We start from the raw sequence: 16413 nt of genomic DNA on the forward strand, positions 1-16413 counted from the left end.
CGGGCAGGGGGCGCGTGGCTTCTGCAGCCCCGAAGGCTCCTTTTGTCCGCCCGCGGTGTGAGGAGTGTGTGCCGGGGGCTTTGTTCGGCCGGGAGCCCTCTCCCTTCCCTGCCCTCTGCCTCGCCGCCCGCCCCGCGCCCTCCCGGGCGCCGCGCTGGGCAGAGACGGCGGCGCCAGCTTGGCCCTGGGCTTGGGGGACAGTTGCTTGGGGGGGAGGTGGTGAGGGTGGCGCTTTGCTGCCCTCTCCAGAGCGCACTGATCACCCCGGAGTCCGGGACTGAGTCTCCCCGGACCCTCAGCTGCGGAGAGGGTGGCGGTGGCAACGAGTGGGTCGGGAAAAGAAGGGAGGCTCTGGGGTCGGGAGGTTGTGAGTTTGAGAGATCTAGGGGGTTTTGGCCCCAATGCTAGTTGGAAGTTCAAGTTTGGGGACTGCTCTCCAGCCCTCACGGCTCGAGGCTACGCGTCCCCTGGTACCCACCCCCTAACTGCTTCCATCGGCGCCCCCGGGGCAGGGCTGAGCTAGCTGCTCACCTCTGGTTGGGGCCACAATGGGACAGTGCAGACAGGGCTGGAGGCCGGCTGGCAAGGTCCAGAAGCGAGCGCCCCTTGTGATCTGACGCCTTCCCTCTCTTTCTGTGCCCCCTGCCCACTTTGCAGGTTAGCTTTATACGTCTACGAATATTTACTGCACGTAGGAGCACAGAAATCTGCACAGACCTTCTTGTCAGAGGTGAGTGGGACTTCCTCCGCCATCATCCAATTTCTGGACACCCCCTCTTCCCCACTATTCTTAGAGCCTTTGTTTTCAGGACCAGCCACTGTGGCCACCATTTTGAATTTTTATCACCTTTTGGCATTTATTGTTAGTTGGTCTTCACAGCCTTTAGGCTCTGGGAAGCCCCCAGCCCCCCCTTCCTCTCTGCTTCTCTAAGTGGTCTCTGCTCTCTGCTTTCTAGATTCGATGGGAAAAAAACATCACGTTGGGAGAACCGCCTGGGTTTTTGCACTCGTGGTGGTGGTAAGTTTGTGTGATAGTTTTGTGTGTGTGTTTGTTTTGTTCTGAGCCCAGGATCCTAGTGAACAAAGACGGGAGGCCTGGAAACAGACCCCCATGCCTTAGCCCTCTGTCTTGGCACAGAACAGGGCACCTGCGGGCACTCAGACTAGGCAGGACTGGTGAAGAAGGAAAAGGGCAGGAGAGGCGGTGCCTGAAGTTTGTGCCTCCTCTGTCTCCTCCTATTGAGGACCGATTAAATCGTTCTTAGTGTTTGTACAGAAACTCTTTTACTTTTCTGTCTCTCTCTGGGGGAACCAGGCAGAGGCTTGAGAAAACCTTGAAGGATTTTTGTCAATGCTGCATGCTGCTTTAATTAGAGGGAGTGGGGGTGGGGCAGGGTGGAGAGGATACCAGGTCTGTGTTACAACTGGCCTGTCCTTTCCTTTTCTGCAAGCTCAAAACCTTGAGAGAGCAGATCTACTGGGGCCTTTCCCAGGCACGCTGGGAAAAACACGAAGGGGCTGCCACTTCCTTTAAAGATACTGATTCAGACTGACTGGACCTTCCTCTCCTCTGTGGGCCCTCCCCCCAACCCCAGCATCCCTAAAGCCACAAAGTTTCATTTTAGCAAGAACCTTAACTGGTTATTGTTATTGTTGACCTCTCAGAGTGCGTGCAGTTTCCTGGCTCTCCCTTATTTGTGACCCTTTCCTGGGGCCCTCGGGGTAGGACCACGGCAGGTGTGGTCTCCCTGTCAGTTTGCAGCAGGCAGGAGGAAGGCTTAGGGGTCAGCAGGAGTGAGTTGCTGTGAGTGTAAGACCTGGATGTTTTGCGGACCGATTGGTGGAGTCTTTGACATCCTTTTGAAAAGGACAAGAAAGCAGAGTGGCTTTTGATATTTTCGATGGAGTTCAGAAGGATCCCAGTGCCACGTCTTGGGATCTTAGCACGTTTGCCTGACCCCCTGTTCGGGCCACTCTTTCAGGTCTCTTTGAATCGAAATGCGGGGGGGATGAAGTGTCTGTTCTAACTTGCGCAGAGAAAATGAGTTTTTAATTACTTCTGCCCGCCTCTGGAACTGCAGGGCTGTGGCGTAAGGGTTCAACCTGTAGGAGTGGGTGATGGGTTCTCTGTGGTGGTTTTTGGAGAGCAGTGTGTAAGCGGGGTTGGTGTGTCTGACCATCGTGAATTTTGCAGGATCTTGGGCGTGTGAGTAGAAGTTTCTGAGGAGGGGCTGCGGAGTTTTTAGAATTAGAAGTCTTCCGTGTGCAGGGGAGTTAAATGTATGCAGCTTCAGGGGACCGAAAGGCATGTTTGTGAGCCTTCCTTTGCAGCTGCTAGGAGTCCCTGATTCTCTTATTCTGTCTGAAGCCCCCCCCCTCCCCAGCCCAGTGTTCTCCAGCCTCCTCTCAGCCCCAGGAACCCCCAGGAACGTGGAGAGCAGTGGTGGCTCTGAGCAGCCGTGGTCTTGTTAGTTAAAAGTTGCCTCGTGCTACTTGACACTGAGCAGATGACTGCGCTCCTGTGGGAGGAAGCGGTGGCCCTGATTCAGAGAGGGTCAGGCCACGGGATTCACACACCTTGAAGGATCCTCTGATGACACTGGCAGAGCTGGCTGTTTGTGATGGGGACTGGAGCCCCAGCGCACGAGTCAGACTTAGGCTCTGGGACCCGGTTCTTCAAGTTGGTGCCCAGCCCTGGGCCTTAGGCTCCTAACCCAGAGCCCCCTTACCAATACCAAATACTGGTGTTTGTATAAGGTTTTAGTGGCTGACTCTGACTTGTATGTCTGTTCTCAGGTCCTACAGAGTGTTAGAGTGCCCATACCAAATCTTGGAGGGGATTGAGGCAGAGACATCTAGGACTCTCTCCCCCACCATTCCCCGCCCCCCCCCCCCCCCTTGCTGGATGGGTGGACTGGTGCCTTTCTGAGGAGGGCTATTTCAACATGAAAGGACAAGATACTTGGTTGTCCTTAACCTCTACTTTGGCTAATTGATATGCATTCTTTGAGTGGGGGAATGGTTCTTGCATAAGAATTCCTTGGGGGAGGGCCTGGATGGGAGTTGGGGTGAGATGGGAGGGGCGGGGGTGTGGGCTCTGGGCTCTGGGATTAAGAACCTGTAGGTTTCCTTTCTTGCCAGTCACCCAGATTGCTACACATATGAATCATAGTCCTGACTTTGACAGTTTAAACTTTTTATGAAATGTAGCCGTTTAGGTTGGAAAGGGGGTAGGTAAAAGGAATACAGATGAAAGAGGAGGCATGGATTCTGGGTACCCATGGACGGGTTGTACTAATCTGTCCAAACTTCAGGCGCCCTGTCTATAAAGTAGGGGTAAAGTCACCCACCTCGTAACACTGCGGTAGTTACAGGCAGTGTTGTGGGTGTGAGGCATCCGCCACGTAGTAGGCGCCTGATAGATGAGAACTGACACTCTTACTACAAATGTCTGGCTTGCCAGAAGAGGTCAGTCCATTTTGTTTCCAAGCCTGAGTTTGCTCAATAAAGGCTGGAGGTGTGGGATCGAGCCTTTGGGAGACCTGGCGGGGTTCGCATCTAATGTTGTGCCCTTGTCGTTGGGACACAAGCAATAATTAGTAACCTGATCTTATTTTATTTTTCGATTCGCAGCGTATTTTGGGACCTTTACTGTGCAGCTCCTGAAAGGCGAGACACTTGTGAACATTCGAGTGAAGCAAAAGCCTTTCATGATTACGTGAGTAACAAATTTTTAATCCTGGCAATAATTACGGGGTTGGAGAGCTCTAACTTCTCTAGTACCAGAAGCAAATATGCAGCCAATTGGCAGTGGTCTTTGTTTTCTCCTCGCTTTTCTTTTTGTTCTGCCCACTTCCCTGCTGCCCCTGCCCCGTTCTAACTTGGTGAACAGTGTTTCATAATGTTGTAATTATGCAAAAGAGTGGAGATGCCTATTTGGAGAATTGAATGGCATGGATCAGGGCTCAGCCAATGTGAGCTTTATGTTCAGAGTGGACAGTTAGCAGGGAAGAGACTGAGCCTCCTTGGTGTTGGTTTAATTAAAAAATGTACCACCACCATGACAGAAAAGCAACTATGAAACTTGTGTGTTGGGAGTTCGAGTGAGAGTTGGTGAAACGGACTCTTACATTCCCTTCCAGGAAGCAATCTTTTAAATTCTGTTTTGGGTTTTGTGTGCGTGTGTGTGTGTGTGTGTGTGTGTGTGTGTGTGTGTTGGGGGGCTCGTGTTTTGTCCACTAAGACCATGTATGCTCTGAGGTCCTTGTCTGCTCGCAGTCTCGTGTTCAGAATGTTCTTGTTAAGATAGTTAATTTCATCACATCATAGCCCTTGCTCCGCTATCATTCATCCTCTACCTGAATGAGTTTCTTAAGATTTATTAAATGCTTATAAGAATGATGTCTACCGCATATCCATCTCCTGTGGCAGTCCCCCTCAAAAAAAAAAATACTGGACTCCAAACATGGGTTGGAGTCAGAATTTATGATTAGATGAAACACGAGCTTGGGGAGGTGGGAGATAGAAGGGGAAGTGTCTGCAATTCTTCCCGTGCCTCCTTCCAGTTTTTGCTTCCCATTGGCCTGGTAGATGGTGTGTGTGGGGGGAGTGCACACACAAGCAGATAAGAGGTGGTTGGTGTGATCTCGCGCTTTTTCGTGAGGTGGGTAGGAATGGTCTCTGAGCTCTAGAGTGTTTGAGTTGGTTTCTTGAACGTCCTCAAGGCCCACACGCTTGGCCAGGCCACGTGTGCCCACTGTGTGCACAAGGTCGAAACTGACTTAAGACACTAGAACCTAGGTTGCGTCTCATGAATGGTCAAATCATGACCGTTATCATGAGTACCTTTATGGTGAAGATTTCTCCTATAATCCGGGGAGTCAGAGACTCAGCTGAAGGCTTGCTGGTGTTAAGAATATTTAGTGTGATGAGATTTTGTTAGGACTGAAAAATTAATGCTTTTGGAACAGAATACCGAGGAAATTGACCAGTTCATGTATCCTTTCCAGGGCTGAAAAAGAGAAGCTGGTGAATGGTACTTATGGCCTGGTAAACTTTTAGTAGTAGAAGGTGAGGGTGACTGGTTCTCTTCTGATGTGGTTCTTCTGGGAAAATCCGTGGTGACGATCATAGGGTTTCCTGAGCTGGAGGCTGGGTGAGGAGGCCAGAAGGTGCATTAGCCATATAAAAAGAGTGAATTTGATCTTTCTACTTAGTAAAAGTCTTACTTTTTCTCTTTTTTCCCCCTAAACTTATGGAGAGCTGATTCTTGTGTGGCCAATCTTTGCTATGCAAATGATTTCATTTTTAAGAGTTGGAGAGGTGAATGAACCTATGTCAAATGTAAATCTCTCAGTAAAGGATTTCTATGCTGTCTTTTGCAAGCCTTGAGAGAAGTTACTTTTTTAAATGTTTGTTTATTTTTGAGAGAGCATATGAGCCGGGGTGAGGGGGGCAGGGGCGAGGCGGGGGGGTTGGGGGGGGCAGTGAGAACACAGAGGATCCGAAGCAGGCTCTGTGGTGGCAGCAGCGAGCCCAATGCGGGGCTCGAACTCAGGAACCTTGGGATCATGACCTGAGCTGAAGTCGGATGCTCAGCCGACTGAGCCACCCAGATGCCCCAGAAATGAACAATTTTTACCTACGTTTGGTGCTCTAGTAAAGGATGTGAGGTTCTGGCAATTTGTGATTTGGTCTGCCATCTTGAAACAAATATGGATGTCAGTGAAAGCTTGCGTGGGTTTGCTTTTGATAATTAAGGAATAGTGGCAGAATTAACGCGGCGAAGTTGGCACGGACATGCTACCAAGCATTAAAGTCACGCTGATTGAGGGCCAGGGTTCACAGATTTTTGGGGTTGAAACTCTTTTTCTTTCCTAGGTTGGAATCCACTTGGTTTCATTGGCCTGAGAGGCAGGTTGTGTGGGAGGAGCGGGCCATGGGGAGGGAACATGTGTATTGTGAAGACGTTAAGGGGTGGCTTAAGGTTGCAGGGGTGACAGAGAAGCAACTGGAAAATTAAGAGAAATTTAAGAAAATTTAGAAAAGGAACTCTTTTCTTGCTGGCCTTCTCAAATCTTCATGTGTTCTCTCTATTCCCATGGCTACCATCTAGTTAGCCCTCATTCCTTCTTGCCAGAATTATTGCCGTGGTCTCTCTCTCTCTTCCTTCCTCTAGTCTGCAGTGCATGTGTCTCCTATCCATTCAGATCCTGTCCATCTTTTAACTTCTCTGTGGACTTTGATAATAACTTTGACGATCGTTTTCTGCGCACGGATCACTCCATCTCATTGCCCACAGAAACCATCTATACGGGGCCTTACTGGCAGCCTTCCTTGGGCTGGGCCCCTGTGCTGAGTGCTTTGGTTCAGTCTCATTTCAGGCTGCCAGGGGCCGGGTGAGAGGAGGAGTTGTTCCCTCCATTTTGCAGATGAGGAGCCTGAGGCCCAGAGAGGCCCATTCGCAGCTGGAGGGTCCAAACACAGCCCGTAACTGACTCCAGCATCGGTGCTCCCAACACTCGCAAGGCTCAGCCCTTCACGTCCGCGGCACGTGTCTGGTTTGCTCCTCTTCTGACTACTCATTCAGAGTTGTCTTTCCAACCACAGCTTGTTAATTTTTTCCACGCCAGAGACCGTTCATTCATACACAGAGCTATTCATCTGTAGAGCTCCCACAATACCTTGCACATAGTAGGTGTGCATGCTAACTGAAGGAAGGGGTTAAGGAACTATGGGTAAGAAAAACTAGGTAATTTGGGGTCCCCAAGTAGCCTGGCCTGGAACAGCCAATGGAATATTGGACGATGTTCTTTTGGGGACTTCACTTTTGTGGGGTGAGCTTGAGCCGGGTGCCTCTAATGTGCATCAGCTCGTTACCTTGCATCTTGTAAAAAAGTGTGCAGCAAATGGCCTTCCGTTTTCAATGAAGATGATTCAGAGATCCCCGTGGTGTGTGAGGGAGCCTGTCAGCTCAGGTACCTGCCCGGGCCTTGGTGAGGGGCCGGGGTGAGGAGGGAGTGCCCGGCTGCTGCAGGGCTAGAAGGCACCTTTGGAAGAGACCTCGACTGGGAAGATCCTGGTCTCCACTCTCTTAGGGAAATGACTTTGTGTTCCTGTCACATTGTCTCCCCTTCTTGACAGTGGGCCTGGGGTCCTTGACGGCTCTTCGCAGGTCAAGGCCAGCCTGTAGGACCTGGAATGAACTAGGTGACTCAGGGGGGAGGGGGTTTAAATTTTCTTTGAATTGGTGAGTTTTTGTTTGAGTCACAGTCTGTTTCTCCCCGCTCTTTTCCCCCCACATACCTGACACCTTATCTGTAAGCCTGAGTGCCCCCATGTTGACCACATGCAATGTGGAGCCTTAGGACATTTGGTTCACCAGTGGACTTTTCTGAGAAACTGGTTAGCCTTGAGCCAGAACAGCCCTGAGGCCCTGGGAGGAGGCTCAGGGGGACTCTGCTGTGGCTTCCTCTCCCAGCTAGAGAGAGCATGGGTCTCAGAGTATTGATGAGTGTCCTTGGGTGCCATTGGGTGCTCTTACATGCTGTTGTCTGCATCCTGATCTCCTTTTGTGGAGTGGACACTCCCAGTGCTACTTGTGTCTCTTACTTTGGACTCAAGGGTGTCCTGGCTGCCTTTTCCACTTGGCTCTCCTCCAGGGTCTGGGGGTGTGTGTGCTAGAATCAAGGGTCTCTGGTGCCTTCTTGGCTACCAGCATCCCTTTCCCTCCTTATGGTGGCTAATGAGTGGTGTGTTTTCTTCTCGGTAGCAGGAAATGAGTGGAGTAGACGGGGCCCGGAGGTGGCTTCTGACTGAAGGTATTAGAAAGCAGTGGTGTCTCCTTGTGCCACTCACGTGACCGCAGCTCTTACAATGCTTCTTCAGCGCATGCTTGTGGTTTGGCCTCGCAGGGGCCTTATTGGCCAGGTGTTAGTCTTAAATCTCATCCCCATTTCACAGATGAGAAAACCAGGGCCTGAAGTTGAGATAGTTTGTCCAAGGGCATGTAGCTGGGGGGCAGAGCTGGGACTAGGTGTTAGTCTTTCAAGTTTTACTCAGCTTTTGGACAGCGCTTGTTGGATACAGAGTTCCTGCTCAATGGAGGGAACGTGTTTGCATTTGACCCCGAGTGTGCCCATATATAGTCACTGAAGAAGCGCATCCAGCAGAGAGACTGAAACCCCTGGGAGGTAAATTGCAGAGTCACTGGCAGAGGTGGGACTGGAGCTCGGGAAGGGAGTTTGTTATGGTACAGTGGCTCTTTTGGCAGGGAAAATGTGATAAAAGCTCTGGCCTTTCCTTCCAGAAAATACATGCGTCCCCACAAAGGAGACTTTGTGCCTGGTTTTGGGAGGTGCATGGACTGCTGCCTCTAACCCCAGCCCCTCTATGATTCCCAGTGGAGAACTTGGGGAGTGTACTGGACACGGAATCCCCTGACCTTGGCAAGTGTGGAGCCTCAGTTTCCCTGTTCTGAAGACCTGAGGTCCCTTTCTGCTCTGCCATTGGGAGCCCCGGATTCGGCGGGGCTGGCTCCCTTACCCCTGTGCCTGCAGCAGGACTTTGCTGACCCCCTGGCGGCCAGCTGGGAGCCTCGGTGTCCAGGCAGTGGAGGGTGGGAGGGGGCGGGGGTGGGGTGGGATTAGGAAAGTGCCCCAGAGGCCTAGGCGTGGACGGGAGCTGAGGTATTTGTGGCTCTGTGGCAGGGGTCCAGCGTCCTTGGTGGGTTTGAAATAGCAAAGTGATATTTGAGAGGGCTCTCCTTGGATGTGCTGAGCTGGGGTTCCTGCCAGGCAGGGAGTGTCCACGCCTGTCAGAACCCTTTGGGGGCAGGGGCACGAGAGGACGGCAGTGCGGGCAGAATGGGAGGGCTGAGGAGCTGGGGAGTGCTCTCCCAGAGATGAGCCAGCCTAGCCATCTGCCCAGAGGTCCTGGCAAGTTCACAGCAGTTGCCTTTGGCTCTGACCCTTGGTGCCCTTGTGTGGCAGATTAAAAAAGACAAAACATAACACACAGTTATTACTCTCCCCGCTCGCCTTGGAGCTTCGACTTTGTGTTGCATCCCTTCTTGGGGCTCCCACCCCATTTGCTGCAATTCCTCTAACCCCAGAGGCTGCCAGACTCCTCCATCGTTAGCTAATTAAACACTAAATGAGTAACTGGAATTGCATTTTGCCAGAGCCCAGGCTGTGCGGCCACCTTAATGGGTTTCAAGTGGCGGCAAGACCCCAAATTGCAAATCCTTGCCCTTTATTTCATGGCAGGAGGTGGGGCCAGGGCAGGGGTGGGAGTAGAGTGGCAGGGACCCAAACAAAGTTTTTGGCAGTGGTCACTTCATTTGAACTCCAAGACCGGCCGTGTGCATGTCTTTGCATAATGCCATCTTTGTTAGCTAAGCATTTGCAAACTTGGACCTAGAGTTAGTTCTGCGGCAGCCACTGCTCCGAAGGGGCTGGAGACACCCAGCTCTCCTCGCGGTGTCCCTTAGGCTGTCTTAATTTTCCAAGGGAAGCGGGTTCTCTGGTGGAGACATCAGGCCAGAGCTGTCTCGCCCCCTTCCCTCGACCTTCCTGCGTGCGTGTGTGTGTGTGTGTGTGTGTGTGTGTGTGTTTAAGCCTTAAGAGGCAGATGTGTGCGCTTGAGGGCCTGTCGGCCAAGATAACAGAAATGTTACACTAGCTATAGCCTTTATAATGGTGTCTAGGGTTTAGAGTATTTAGAAAAATTAATCTTTTTTAGCTTGGTAATAATTCTGACCACGGCACAAGTGCATTAGATGATTCACATAAACTTCTTTAATACACGTTGCTAGGAGCTTACAGCAAATAGACAATAACGATTGTTTGTTTTTGATTCGCCAGGGTAATGGGGTTTTCTGTAGCCTTGGTGAGATGCGTTTTAGAAATGTTTCTGTCCTGTGTTACACTTTTCTTTTTCCGGGTCTTGAGTCCTCTGGATTTGTAAGGGCTTGGGCCCTGTCTGGTGGCTGGGTTGCATATCCGAGTTCCAGCCTTCACTGTCATTTCTCGGTGGGGTAGAGTTTCAGAGCCTCAGTTTTCTCATCTGTAGAGTGGGCAAGTGGTGGTCCCTTTGCGTGGTTGTTTTGAGACTGAACAGTGATCACCTGCGTGAAACGTTTGTTTCTCTGTGGCTCTTGCTTGGTGAGTTTGTCTCCTTTCTCTTTGCAGCCCTAAGGTTTTTTTCTCCCCTTAAAACTTTTACTGTGATGGAGACAATGGCATCTTTTTCTGGGAGAGCACGCTGACTGAGGGACCTGGACGCTTGAATTTCGCAGTAATGCCCTCCAGTGCCTGGGCTTCCCTAATGTGTCACGGAGTCTTTCCCTCCACACCAGCCGTCTTGTCTCATTCCCACACCCCTGCAAGGGGCAGAGTGGGCAGTCCTGCCACAAGCTGGCACCGATAAACGCTCCGCTGAGACGGTGGTGCCCCTTATCTGTGTTGGGCAGAGGCGTCCCGTCCCAGTCCTGCAGAGTGAAATGGTAGGAGCCAGAGGGGGCTTGCAGCTTCGCATCGGCAGAAATCTGGGTTCAAATTTTGGCTCCACACCCCTCGTGACCACGAGTAGCCTTGGATCCTTCCTGACTGAAACAGGCACAAGGGTCGTCCTTGCTCATCCCACCATGGCGTGGGGAAGGGAAAGGCCTGGAAACCTGTCGAGGGCGGTCAGTTGTGCCATAATGTGCTGTGTAGGTGCTTATGGGGATGAGCAGCATTGAAAGCGCTAAGTTGGGGTCTGGTCCTCGCCTTGGGTACGAATCCTGCCCTTCCCTGCCTTGGGCCTTGCTTGAGTTTTTGACTGAGCAAGGAGTCCCAAAGAGGGGCCTTAGGACGTGAGCTTGGGAGGGTTGTGTCGCCAGGGCAGGTCCTTGGGAAGCCAGCGCTGGTACGTTGGCTGCTGTCTCTTCCGACTAACTGCGGAGCCTGAGTGAGGCGTTGGTCGCTTGGCTCCCAGGCTGGGAGGAGAAGACACTGCTGAGTTATGCAGTGTTGATCCAGTTGAATTCTGAGTGCGTTTGCTCTCCTCACTGTTTAGTTGAAGACAGATGTGGCCCTGGATGTGATAAGTGCTTAGAAAGCTTTGGGCAGAGTGACCTTGGTCTTCTGAGAGAGACCGGGATGCCATCAGGACAGATGGTGGGAGAAGGTAAGCGGTCCCACCCTCGGTGGCGGCCAGGAAACGCATTTACGTACCTAGCAGGATCGTAGGTGATGGAACTGGAGGTCACTAGGCGTCTTACTGATAGGTAACCTGAGATCGGGAGAGGACAGATGCCCCACCTGAGGTCACCAGTAGGTCTCAAACCTACAAACCCAGTCAGGATCCGGGAGATTTTCCTTTGCCTTGTGCTGCCTTGCTGTGCTTACACTCTGTGCAAACTCTGGCACTTTCATCGGCCTCTCTGTGTCTCTGTTTCCTCTGGTAGAGAATGGGGTTGATGAAGTAAACCCGCCTCATCAGGCTGTCCTGAGGATCGAATGAGCGTATGTGCTTGCACTTGTCCACATATGTAATGGGGCCTGGCACGGCCTCAGCGCCAGGTAAACCCGTGCTATTGTGACCTCCCTTGGGCCTTGTGTGGATCCTGGCTTTCTCGTGGCCAAAAGGAATGGTCTTGGGTGTGAGAGGTGTATGCCTGTGGACACGAACCATCCTTGGCTGCCTTACCTGTTGATTAGTGCTCTGGATCTGTGGCTTTGAATCCATCTTCTTCAAGCGCCCTTGGGCATTTGGAGGGAGGATGAAGTGAGACGACATTCACGGGCACTCCGTGCGTTGTTCGATCAGTGTTCGGTTTCTCCTCTGCTGGCCACTTCTCTTGATCTAGGAGTGTGGAACGTTCCCCTGCCCCCTCTAACCCATTTTGTGGTCCCTGCTTGGTACCACCCAAGACAGTGGTTTTGCTCCCCAGCCCACTGGCCCCTCTGTCGAACAGATGCCAGCCAGGAATGTGGCTGTCTCCCCCAGACCTGCCAGGACCACCCCCACTGGGGACACCCCCTCCTTTTTTTTTCTTTCCCCAGGAACTCTGTGTCCTTATTCACTTGCTACTTGCTGCCTGGCAGGAGAATGATTTGGGTCAAGGTTGTGTCTCCTCTCTTCCCAACTGCTAGATGAAAAGCTCTTGAGGGCAGGGGCTCTTATCTTCACCCTGTTTGCGCCACCCCCACTCCCGGGGCCAGTTGCAGAGTCTTGACTAAATCCCGAGATTGGTGAGCTAGACTCCAGGGCCTTGAGAAGTGAGAAAGGTCTGATCCCTGCCCTGGGATCAAGCGTGTTAAATACACGTTTTAATGGAGATGGACAAGTGGCACATGGTAACACATTGTTTTGCAAACTGTGAGTTGTGACCCATTAGTGCCTTGGGAAATCAACTTAGTGGGTCATGACTGGCAATTACAAAAAATGAAACAACTGTATCACACAGAGGAAGCATGAAGTGTTGTTTGGGGGAACCGTCTGTTTTCAGTGATTTATGTGTGTCCGTAAATACATGTTGTGTCCTGGGTTTGCGAAGTAAAATCTGCCTCCTTGTGGGTCTCAGTCTGAACTTGGAAAGCCGCTAGCCCAGAGAGGGCTGAGATGGAATCTTGGGACCCACAGGTGACTTCAGTTATGTGGCCAAAACGATTGCTAACTCAGTTTCCAGATCTGTAATAAGGAGGGAAATAGTCCTGCCTCTGGGGGCTCTTGAGAATTGTTTCCCTCGTGTTGCCCGGTGGCTCACTTGGTGGCTGCCATTGGTGTTTGCTGCCATGTTCTTCGTGCAGAGAACGTGAGGAAGGTGCCCGGCAGGTGCTTGCCAAGGGCTGAATGAGCAGTAGCTCCCTCCTGACGTGTGCAGCCTGTCCCTGTCGGCCAGCCGTGGGGCAGCTCCCTCTGCCTTCCCTCCTCGGGGTCTGTGGTTCAGGTGGGGTCCCGGCCCGCCGTGGAGGGTGTTGTCTGAACACCGGCAGGGCTCAGGCTACGGCAAGAGTCTTGAGAACAGGTCTCAGGGCGTCCTTTCCGACCCAGGTTGGCCCAGCATCCAAAATTCTCTGTCCCCTCCCGGTGACAGCTGTTTGCACAGCTCCCGAGGCAGGCTTTGTGTCTCCCGCTCTTTGTGTGTTTGGGTGAAGCGCCTGACATTTCACTTGTTTCACAGTCCTCTGACCTTAAGAAGCACGGCTGCTCCCTGGGGCCCCTCTCTGAGGTTTTCCTCTGATCCTTCTCTCCCCGTCACAAAAGGCCATTTGAGAAAGCAGGCCTGAGGTGGCAGACCTCCCCCGAGCCGGGGATGCTGGCTGCAGCTTTGTGAGCTCTTGGGAGAGACGCAGCGTGGCTTTGCCGACTGGACAGGGAGGGCGGCGGATGGCGGGCGGTTATTCCCGGGCGTCTGCCGCAGACCCGGCTCTGTGCTGGCGGTGGAGGCCAGAGCAGAGTCATGGACGGTACCCAGGATTTGGACTTGGATGACCAGAGTTCAAGTTCTCATTCTTTCAGATGGCTGTGGGGAAGTCCTCTGGCCTCGCTGAGCCTTAGCTCATCTGAGACGCAGTGATGGGAGACAAGGCCTGGATTTATCTGCCTTTCAAGCCTTTTAGAAGTCAGGTGAGAGCGTGTGAAAATGGTTCGTTAGTTGTGGTCGCCTGCCGAGAGGGCTTTCTGGAATGTGAACAGACTGTCAGCTCACAGAATGTGTCTTAAGAAGCCACCTCTCCGTTACCAGACCGGGGACACCGAGGCCTAGAGTCGGACGTGAACGCAGCGAGGCCGTGGCTGGAGGGATCCCAGACTCCGGTGGCGGCCACTGAGTTTAGAAAACCTTGACTCCGGAGGCCGGCGCCTGCGTCTGTGCCACCTGTTAGGAATTTTGTGGCTTTCTCCGGGTGATGCCGTGGGCTTCCTGTGGTTTTGGCCATCCGTGGCCTGTGCCGAGTGGGGCAGGCGGCCTGGCGGGCGGGGCTGGCATTGGGCATGTGTGCACCGCCGTTCCTTTCTCGCCGTCTGTTAGCCGGCTTCCAGGAGCAAATGTTATCCTCTCCCTGGAGGTCCTTCCTCTTGGCGGTGCCAAGCTCGCCGAGCCCGTTTGTGTCACGGGAGGCCGCCCGGGCCCCGGCTCTGCTGGCGCGGCTGGCTGCGCATCCCCACGCTTGTGGGCTGCCTTGGGAGGGGCTTTTACAGCCTGACCGGGAATTTCAGCCACGACGTTGTCTCCGAATTGGCCAATTGATGGTTTCAGCAGAGCGTTTCAGCATCGGGGAAGCCAATACAATTTGAGTTAGTTGTGATGGCTGCCACTTTAAATACCGCAGTGGCTTTCTGTCAACGAGCTAATGCGTGGAATGGGGAATTGCAGAAAACTCGATCACCGGAGTGCATCAGTCGATTCTGACCCCAAGCTATAGAAAATGAACTGAAATCTAGTTGACTGTCGCCACATACTTTCTTTGGCATTATTTAGCTGGCAGCATCTTTGTCAAAGGGAACTTGAAGAGAGAGATGAGGCGAAAATCATGGCATTGGAGTCTGGCCACCGCGATTTTAGGGAGTGACCATCTTCCATGAGGGTGGGGGGCTTGAGCCTTTGGGTTGGTGTGGTGGTTTCTTGCTGAGGGAGAAGTAACTAAACTTCCTAAACCACGGTGTTGTGGCTTAATAATAATTAGTTAATGGCTTAACGAAGGAAACTAGTGTTTATTGAGCATTTACTGTGTGCCGAGACCTTGAGAAAAGTTTTCTCATGCAGTCCTTGTCCAATGGGGGCAACATAGGGGATGGGCTGTTCTTCCCATTTCATGAAGTGAGAACTGTTGAAAACAGTGAACAAGTTTGAGTGCTAATTGAATGTCAGGCCCCCTTCTGAGCCCTTTAGGTTGTTTATGTTTTAAATGTTTATTTTGAGAAAGAGATAGATAGAAAATTGCAAGCAGGCTCTGTGCTGTCTACACAGAGCCTGATGCAGGGCTCCATCCCGTGAACTGTGCTAATTATGACGTGAGCCGAGATCAAGAGTCGGACGCCTAACCGACTGAGCCACCTAGGTGCCCCTGAGCCCTTTAGGTTTTACCTCTTCTGCTACTCCAGAGAGCCCAACCTATTAAGTTTGGTGTTCATTCCTATCTTGTAGAAGAGGAAACGGAGGCAGTAGAGGGATTCTGTAGTGCTGTAAAATGAACGCGTTCTTCACTACCATACCACGCTGCCTCCCCAAGAGTCAGTACCAGATTTGACATCTTTGCGGCCTAATGAACTGACAGCCCCCCGCCCAGCCCAGGGAGTAGGTGGGGGGCGGGCCCTCGGGGAGATGGGCAAGCAGAGACCTTGCCTGTGGGTCGGGAGTGCCCTACCCACTTGGTTTTCAGTGACCTCACCGGGAGGAGGATCTATGGCTTTGGGGTTGCCTGCTTTAAGGAAGAGTTTCCTCTTCTCTTCACATACACCTGCCTCCATGCCTGTAAATATTTCATTTGCAAATAGACTGCATGCGTCGAGTCACCATTTTAATGAAGAAGTGGGGAAAACGAGAACTATAAAGTTGCTGATTAGAGCTTCATAGCCGCTCAGGGGACCCGGTGCGAGCACACCAGGTTGGTAGAACTCTAGTCAACAGAACAGGTTGGGAGTTTTGGTTCTGTTTCAGTTGAGGTAGACTTGATTTTTGTGGAGCCTAAAAAATAACACCAGCAGCCATGCTTCAGAGTCTCCAGGAAAGTTTTCAAGAGTTAGAGTCAGGCTGAGAAGCTGTGGCTTCCTTTTGCACTTCCCCCACTTTCCTCGCAGTGTGAGAGGCTCCTTCTAGGCTTATCCTGGGATGGCCGGGGTTGGGTTTTGTGGAGGGAGGTGCCTCATGTTTTCCCCTAAGGAGTCAGTAAGGGTCAAGATGCAGAGTTTGCTCTGGGTCATTCCTCCCAGTGCAGGCCAGTCAGAGCTTCCCTGTAGGGAGAACCTACTGGGAGAAGTGGTGGCCCAACGGGCATACGAAGCCTTCTGTGTAGAAGGCTCTCATCTCCAGCAGGTGCTCCCGAGACTCCCCTCCCTCCCAAACAAGTACCGTGCTCTCTGCTGTTCTAAGCGGACATGCGGCGGGAGAGATGCATCACTGGGCAGAAATCCTCTTTCACAACCAGACCGCCCCACTTGCTAGCCATGGAGCCCTCGTTTGGCCATTGTCTTCTGTCTGGGCCTCGGTGTCTTAACCTGTAGCATGGGGACAGCGAGGGACGCAAAAGCGATTTCTGAAACAGTGGTGACCAGCATTTGTCCCACGCTTACCCTGGCCCAGGCACTGTGCGTGGGTATGACATTTAATCCCCGTAACTCTCTATGAGGCAGAGGCTATTTATGTTGCCTTCTTTGAACAGGGAAACTGGTGATGCAGTCATTAAATAAGGGAGTTAGGATTCGAAC

At 52.2% G+C, this 16413-nt stretch overlaps 1 protein-coding gene across 1 annotated transcript in view; it reads left to right on the plus strand.

Annotated features, from left to right (window-relative positions):
* The window catches only part of SSBP3 (single stranded DNA binding protein 3), a 162769-nt gene that overhangs the window by 2483 nt on the left and 143873 nt on the right, over positions 1 to 16413 (plus strand). The window contains exons 2-5 of the mRNA XM_029945826.1: positions 250 to 326; positions 658 to 730; positions 957 to 1018; positions 3634 to 3718. Coding sequence (XP_029801686.1) covers positions 250 to 326; positions 658 to 730; positions 957 to 1018; positions 3634 to 3718 — 297 coding nt within the window. The remainder of the gene's footprint in view (positions 1 to 249; positions 327 to 657; positions 731 to 956; positions 1019 to 3633; positions 3719 to 16413) is intronic.

This window comes from Suricata suricatta, chromosome 8 (assembly GCF_006229205.1).
Source record: "Suricata suricatta isolate VVHF042 chromosome 8, meerkat_22Aug2017_6uvM2_HiC, whole genome shotgun sequence".
Lineage (NCBI taxonomy): Eukaryota > Metazoa > Chordata > Mammalia > Carnivora > Herpestidae > Suricata > Suricata suricatta.